This window comes from Magnolia sinica, chromosome 12 (genome assembly GCF_029962835.1).
Source record: "Magnolia sinica isolate HGM2019 chromosome 12, MsV1, whole genome shotgun sequence".
NCBI lineage: Eukaryota > Viridiplantae > Streptophyta > Magnoliopsida > Magnoliales > Magnoliaceae > Magnolia > Magnolia sinica.
Genome location: NC_080584.1, coordinates 9,508,233 through 9,516,213, shown reverse-complemented (window position 1 = coordinate 9,516,213; position 7,981 = coordinate 9,508,233). Strand labels below are relative to the sequence as shown.

Genomic DNA, 7,981 nt, shown 5'->3' with positions numbered 1-7,981 from the left:
TTTTGAACTTCTCCTTAGGGAAGATTTTGGAAAGGGCCATAGACTGATCGCTTTTGTCATGTAACACTAAGCCAGTAGAAGATCTAGAATCAACTAGTCAATTGTTCAACACAGATTATCCATCATGTGATTTAGAGATAAACCAATGCTTGTTTCTATCACAGGCATGTAATTAGAGACAAACCAAACCCGTTAACTGTCAGTTTTTTACCCCTCATTTTAGGGCATGGTATCAAGAGAAAACACAAATATCAGGTTAATTCCAAAACTATATTAAACAATTTCTATATTAACATATATTAAACAATTTCTATATTAACAATTTCTAACATATATTAGCAATAAAAAATAAAAAATCAACCCCACACCTTACCAGGCGAGCTGGGCAGGAACGACAGGCAGCTGCGTGCAAGGCAGGGCGATGAGGGATGAGTGACAGCCTGGCAGGGATGAGCTGCAGCACTGGACGAGTGGTAGGGACGAGCTTCGTCACCGAACAGGGGCACCGGACAGGCCGCAGGGACGAGCAGCAGGGTCTAGCATCGCTGGACAAGGGACAGGGGAGAGTGAGAGAGAGAGAGAGAGAGAGAGAGGGAAGAAGAGGGACGGCCGGACGGGCACTGGGAGAGGGATGGGAGAGAGAGAGAAAGAGGGTTTTTTTTCAAACGCTCGCTGGGAGGGAAGAAGGAAGGGTTTAGGCGTTGCTTGAAAATGACAGGTGGGGTAGGGTTTTGTTTTTTGGGTGGGCTTATATATACGGGTACGAGTCGAGTACCGAGTCGAGCACACGAGTCAAGTACCGAGTCGAGTACTCTACTCGTAATCTAAACAAGTCATGGAAACCCGCTCGTACTCGGCTCTAACTCAGACGAGTCAAGTATTCCGAGTCGAGTCGATCGAGTACCCGAGCTTAGCCTGATTGTGTACAGCTCTATATACAATGCTCGCATATATCTAAATCAGAATTTTTAAAAGCTGGAATCAAACATCAATCAGAAAGTACCTTCATGCCCCGCTCGCTCATGTGGCCCAGACGAGCATGCCACATACGTAGAGATGTGGAGTCTGCAATAGCTGTTGGCACTCCACCTGCTGAAGTGCTCCCAATCAACCTATAAAGGTTTATGTGCCTCTGCACTCTCAAAACCACGAGTGCCCATTTTGAAACTTTAAGGACACCATCAATATCGATGAACTTGCACCCTATAGCCTCGAGTGCACTGAGAGAAATCAGACTTTTCTTCATATCAGGAACGTGCTTGATGTCAGTCAAGATACGCTCCATCTCATCAAACATCTTGATGCTCACCGTACCAATAGCCACAACATTACAGACATTATCATTGCTGTCACACCCCAAACTCAGAAACAGGGCTCACAAAATTTTCGATCGCCGAATCCGGCGTCGACAGCCTCCGTAGAACCCCATTCTCGGCTTCCAGTGCACATTCACCAAATTCCAATCCTGGGATGCTACGAGGAGGATTTTCAACATCAGTTTGATTCGTAGTAAGCATAACCAAAGGCATAGCCCACAAACAACAACCAAAAACTCCATCACATTTCCACTGTGATCAAAAACTTTATAAGGGCCACAACAGTTTCCTATCAAGTTGATATTTGTTCTCACTTCATCTATCACTATGTAAATTATGAAAGGGGTTGGATAGGAAACATATTTCATGGTGGGCCTTAGGAATTTTAATGGTGGAAATCATCATCACCACTCATGTTGGATGTGTCCCATTGGATGTGCATGGGGCCTAATTAGTGCGGCTCATTTGACGTACATAAGGCCCATGTGATTAGGCCATTGTGATATATTTTAAGGCCCATGGGCTATGGCCCATTGCAATGTATATAAGGCCCACTGGTGCGGCCCATTGATGTGGCCCACTTGATGAATATAAGGCCCATATGATATGACCCATTTGATGTATTTAAGGCCCAATGGGATGTACCTAAGGTCCATTGCAATGTGTGATCCCAACTCGGATTATGTAATGATGTTTACGACGGCCGTGCCTTGGGAGCAATGATGGTTTGACGTCCACATTGTAAGTTAAACGTCCACATTACGACTCTCCCTAGGGCCCATTGATAGGCCTGTACTTGTTGTGTGTAGGCCATCTAGGCCATCTGCGTTGTAAGGATAGTGCATTACTTTATAACATGTGTAGTATAGCTCCATAACTCATGATTATACGCATCATATGTATGCTTGATATGAGAAGTGACTGATCATAGCATATGCCTTCGGGCAGATTGTTTAAGGGCTCTTAGATAGGCGGTGTTGCCCTACATGAGCGCACGACACGCACGGAATTTCTGCATGACTGGATAGTGTGATTCATGCATTCGCATTGTGTGACATGGTTACTGTACGCTCTAGCAATATCAGGGCCACAGCCTCCACAGGCGTATCGTGGTTGGAAGGATTGGATACCGAAAATCTTATTCTATATGGGGTGCTATAGATATCCCTGGGTGAAAGTCCCTAAACCTTTATGGTACTAAGAGGTTGTTACAACGTCTAGACCGAGTGGGTGCATGAGCGCCAAGTGCCGATTACCAGACGGTCGCGCTTTCCACTGTGTCGTGGTTGGTTGGAAGGGGGTGCGGCCTTACCCACTTGAGAGGAGGGGGCAAAGCTAGGCTGAGTTTGACCAGCTTGAGGAATGGGTCCGCTATTGACGAGCCGAGCCCGATACTGGCAGGCGGATAGTGAGGTCTCTTCCACTCACCTTGTTGCGCGCGATGGGGCGGCAATCTGGTTGGAGTGTACTAGACCCCGGTGATATTCCAGAGTTGAGCTGTATTGATATGTGAACTTAGATAATGATTTGTATGCTTGAGTTGCATTTTACATTATATGGCCTTGGTATGGCCGACATCATTCATGCTTTGCACCGCATGGCCTTGGTATGGCTAATGGTATTCTTGGCTTTCATCAGCATGTTCTGCATTACTCTAATACTGCATAACTACATTACCACCTTGAGCACACACTTTCACTACCCTCTAAGCTTTCTATAATCTTATGCACAACCATTGCGTGCAGGTGACGTTGGAGTGCACCAGCGCTAAGGCAAGAGCACTTAACAGATCATTTTGAAGTTTTTTGTTCATTATCATTATATTTCCCTTTATGCTCATTGTACTTGTAAAGTTTTTGATCATAGTGGAAATGTGATGGAGTTTTTAGTTGTTGTTTGTGGGTTATGCCTTTGGTTATGCTTATTACGAATCAAACTGATGTTGAAAATCCTTCTCATAGCATCCTAGGATCGGAATTTGGCGAATGTGCACTGGAAGCCGAGAATGGGGTTCTACGGAGGCTGTCAGCACCAGATTCGGCGATCGAGAATTTTGTAAGCCCGGTTTTTGAGTTTGGGGTGTGACAATTGCCCATAAAAACTTGTCCACCATCGCATTCCTTGTAACTGGTAAACTAATTTCGATAAGGAGTCATGTGATAAGATGCTCCTATGTCAAGTATCCACTCGTCTTTATGATTGTCATGTAAGTGGCCAATCATAGAAATAGATAGAACATCACCACCATTTGATTCTTCATCAGATGTGACCACATTGGTCTCCTTAGAAGAAGCCGCTGAATTTTCTTTTTTTGTTTTACAATTTCTACAATCCTTCTTCATGTGTTCAGACAACCCACAATTTCAACACTTTAATTTTCCTTTGCACTTACCCTTGGATTTGGATATAGGTCTTGAAGATCTTATACCTCGCTCAGAATCTCCGCCCCCTCATAATCAGTGCATCGGAAGATGCCCCCATGTCGCCATTTAACTTTCTCATAGCCTTCCCTTGAAGGGCTGAAATAACGGTGTCAACACTTAGGGTTTTATTTGCTGTGCACATCGTATCCTTGAAAGACTCATATGATGTAGGAAGAGAATTCAACAATATACATGCATGTTTCTCATCTTTGGCAACTTCCTCCATATACAGCAATTTGCACATCAATTTATTAAAGTTGCTGATATGGGCTTCTAGATCTCCACCCTTTGTCATCTTGAAGGTATAACACTGTAGCTTCAAGTGTAGGTGATTTTCAGAGGACTTCTTTGCATAAATGTTCTCTAACTTCGCTTACAAACTAGCTGCAGTTTTCTCCCTTAAAACATTATAGAAAACCTCATCCGTGAGACATAAACGAATAGATGCTAAAGTATTACTATCAAGGTTTTCCCATTCATCATCTTTTATGTTAGATTTTCGCTCCTCAAGAGCCTTAATCTCGCTTTGCTTAGTTAACAGGCTAATCATTTAACCTTCCATAACTTAAAATTATTTTTGCCTAAGTACTTCTCAATATCAAACTTGTCATTTCCCATTATTACTAATTCTGCAGATTTAGATCTATGCCCTAACGATTGCTCTGATACCACTTGTTGGAGATTTGTGCTGTGAAATCACACAAATCTAGATCTAGGATAACAATTCAATAACGTCAAGCATTCATAAGAGAACACAAAGATTTAACGTAGAAAACCCTTGTAGGAAAAAACCACGGCACAAAGCGACAAAAATCCACTTTAAAATAGAAATCACAAGAGAGAGGACTTCCCCGATTCAAACAACCTCGAATCTCACCCTTGCTACACCCTTTGATAACCCTAAAACCTTTTTACGAACCCTTAAAAAAATTTTAAAAAGCCTTAGAATACTTTAAAATAGCCATAGGGACCCTTATTTATAGTTTAAGAAACTTCACTTATGCACCTCTTTTGGAAAACTCCAGAAACAGCCTTAAATTTACATAGTTTGCGCAGGATCTGCGTAACCTTGACTGGTCGAGTTGAGGCCTCGACTGGTCAAGGAATCCCCTCGACCGGTCGAGCCATCCCCTCGACTGGTCGAGCGGCCCGGACACAAAAAATAATAGCACGTTGGACTTTGAATCGAGCGGCTCACTCGATCGGTCTAGGCAGACTCTCGACCGGTCAAGCAGCGCCAAATTAAAGGCATATGACAACAGTACTAACAAAAAAAGACAAAACATGCATAATGAGAAACCGTGTGGTCACCAAGCAAAACGCGTAAAGGCGTAGTCAAGCAAGCGTGCGTTTTCTATTTAAATAGTCTCATCTTCGTTCTTTGTGACGCTCCAGCAACCAAAATAAAAAACAATACTACAAGCATCTAGGTTTGGCTGTAGATTTCGATAGAAAGATATGAAGTCGTTGCCAAAATCTCCATCTTATACATTACTTGCCTTTTGCTTTTGGTGCATACACCTCTTGTGTTCGGTAGAGCGATCCACAGCTCAGACTACAGATCCATCTGAAGGTATGTACGTATGTACCTTTGGATGCATGCATTTGTATGTGTATTTATGTATGAAATTGTAAATACTCTTTATATATATATATATATATATATATATATATATATATATATATATATATATATATAGAAAAGGGAAATTGGAATTTTATTTATATACAATAAAAGTAGAACTTGTTGGTCTTTCTATATAACAATTTGGTTGGTTTTCTTTCAAAACAGTTGAAAGCATGTGAGATATTGATTTTTAAAGTATTATTTTTTGCATTTTATTATCTAAGAAAGAGAGAATTATCATTTTTGGGTACTTGGAGAGAGAGAGAGAGAGAGAGAGAGAGAGAGAGAGAGAGAGAGAGAATATATACTGAACTTTTGGTGCATATGCTTTTGTATCATCTCCAGTCATGGTTGGGCAGTGATTCATGGAAGACGAATCGTCTCTTTAGCAATTTCAATTTTTGTTTATTCAATAGAAGTACTTTTTTTTGGGGGGGTCGTTTTATGTTTTTTTTTTTTTCAAACACTGAGGGAGCGGATTGGCTGGTGTACCACACACCAACGATATAGCTGGTGTGGGTACCTGTAGAGGTGGGCATCGGTCCTGATCGGATCGGATTAGGTTCAACTCGACCTGATCCGAAATTCTACAGGCTTGACCCGAATCCGATCCGATCCGTGCCCGGATCTGGGTCACATAATTCGGACAGATTCGTTGCATGATTTTTGTGACTCGAACAGTGTCCGACTCGGTTAGAAAAACCAAGTCGGATCAGGTTGAGTAGAATTCAGATATATAAATTTAATTAAATTGTTTCATGTGATGTGGTCTACTTTAATCTTTAATATAATTACTTTTTGTACTCAATGGTTAAAATAATATGTAAAAATTTATGAACGGCTTAGATAAAACATACACATCAAGGTGGGACCCACATGGGTATGAAAAAACTTCCAATCTAAACGTATACAGCGTTTTTTACTTTTTATTGAATCTTGACGTGCAGTGCACGAAAATCAAACTACTTCTTTCACACGAGCAGAGCTGTACAGGGTGAGCAAGGTCCATAGATATAATCATAGGGTATGTGTTATATCAAAATCGTTCATCTATTTTCTAAGCTTGTCTTAAGGCTTGAGACGAAAAATAAGATGGATCTAACTATCGAGTGGACCACACGAATGGTTTAACAGTGAAAATCATTCTCTACTGCCATTTGTGGTGTGGGCCACATGATCTTTGGATATTAATTTTTTTTTTTTGCATAATACTCTATAATTATTTCTAAAATTATATGAACGGTGTAGATATGATAGATACATCACTGTGGGGCCCATAACTTTGATCTCCTTTGAACCATTTGTACAGCACGGAGCTCGAGGAGCGCCTGCAGCTCGAGGTGGCCAGAGGTATTACAGCTGGAAACGGACTGGCTACTCCCCTGGCCACCGGACGTCCGTGCTCTATGGGCCCCACCTTGATGTATGTATTTCATCCATGCCCTCCATCTATTTTTATAGATCCTTTTAAGTCGTTAGAAAAAAAACTAGGTATATTGAAATCTCAAGTGGACCACATTATAGAAAACAGTGTTGAATGAATTTTGACCACTAAAAACATTATGTACGCCATAAAACTTTTCGATCAAGCTGATATATATTTTTTCCCTTCATCTGGGTCCCCCATGACTTGATCAACATATTTTATGAAATCTATATGTTTTATCTACATCGTCCATCCATTTTTAAGAAAATTAGGGTAAAAAATAAAACATATATTGCATACTACCCACTCACCTATCGGTTCGGGTCTGTTCGGTGCGGTTCGGGTCCATCGGTTCGGGTATCCGGGTCGAGTCGGTCCGGACAAAGGTCTATCTGGACCTTACCCGAAAAAAAATCGGATCTGGAAACTACAACCCGATCAGGCTCTTGGCTGTCGGTTCTGTTCGAAACGGGCCTGATCGGGTCGGATCTGGTCGGATTCGCCGGATCGGGTCACAAATGCACACCTCTAGGTACCTATCGTGCGAAGACGGGAAACGGATTGGCTATTTCCCCCTGCCACCAATGGCTGATTGTCGGTGCTATGTGGGCTACCATGATTTGTTTGCTTTATCCATGCCGTCCATCTATTTTTATAGATCATTTTATGGTATAAGAGTAAAAATGAGTATATGCCAATCTCAAGTGGACCACGTTATAGGGAACAGTGTTTGATTGAACATGAACCATTTAAAACTTTTTGGGTGCAGTAAAAGTTTTGAATCAAGCTGATCTTTGTTTTTTTCCCTTCTAGGTTTGTATGACCTAATCAACAAATTGGATGTCAAATAAAAAGTACAGTGGGCCTTATGGCGATTTTAATGGTGGATATCCAATCACTATTGTTTTCCTGTGGTGTGGTCCACCTGAGATTTATATACATCTCATTTTTCAGATCAAGTACTAAAATGATCTATAAAAATGGATGAACTGTGTGGATGAAACACATACATCATACATCATACATCATGTGGGCCAAATAGAGCACCGAACATCAGCCACCCGGCTAGTGGCAGGGGAGTAGCCAATCCGTTTCCGCCGAGACGAGCCCCTACGCTCCTCGATCCCCGAGTTGTAGGAACGGTTTAAAGGAGATCAAAGTTACATGGCCCTCAAAATGATGTATATAT

The 7,981-nt window shown here is 41.6% G+C and overlaps 1 protein-coding gene across 1 annotated transcript in view; it reads left to right on the top strand.

Annotated features, from left to right (window-relative positions):
• Positions 1 to 5,130: 5,130 nt before the first annotated feature.
• Positions 5,131 to 7,981, top strand: part of LOC131220888 (probable LRR receptor-like serine/threonine-protein kinase At1g56140) — a 96,777-nt gene continuing 93,926 nt past the window's right edge. Inside the window, exon 1 of the mRNA XM_058215778.1 lies at positions 5,131 to 5,312. Coding sequence (XP_058071761.1) covers positions 5,198 to 5,312 — 115 coding nt within the window. The 5' untranslated portion in view covers positions 5,131 to 5,197. The remainder of the gene's footprint in view (positions 5,313 to 7,981) is intronic.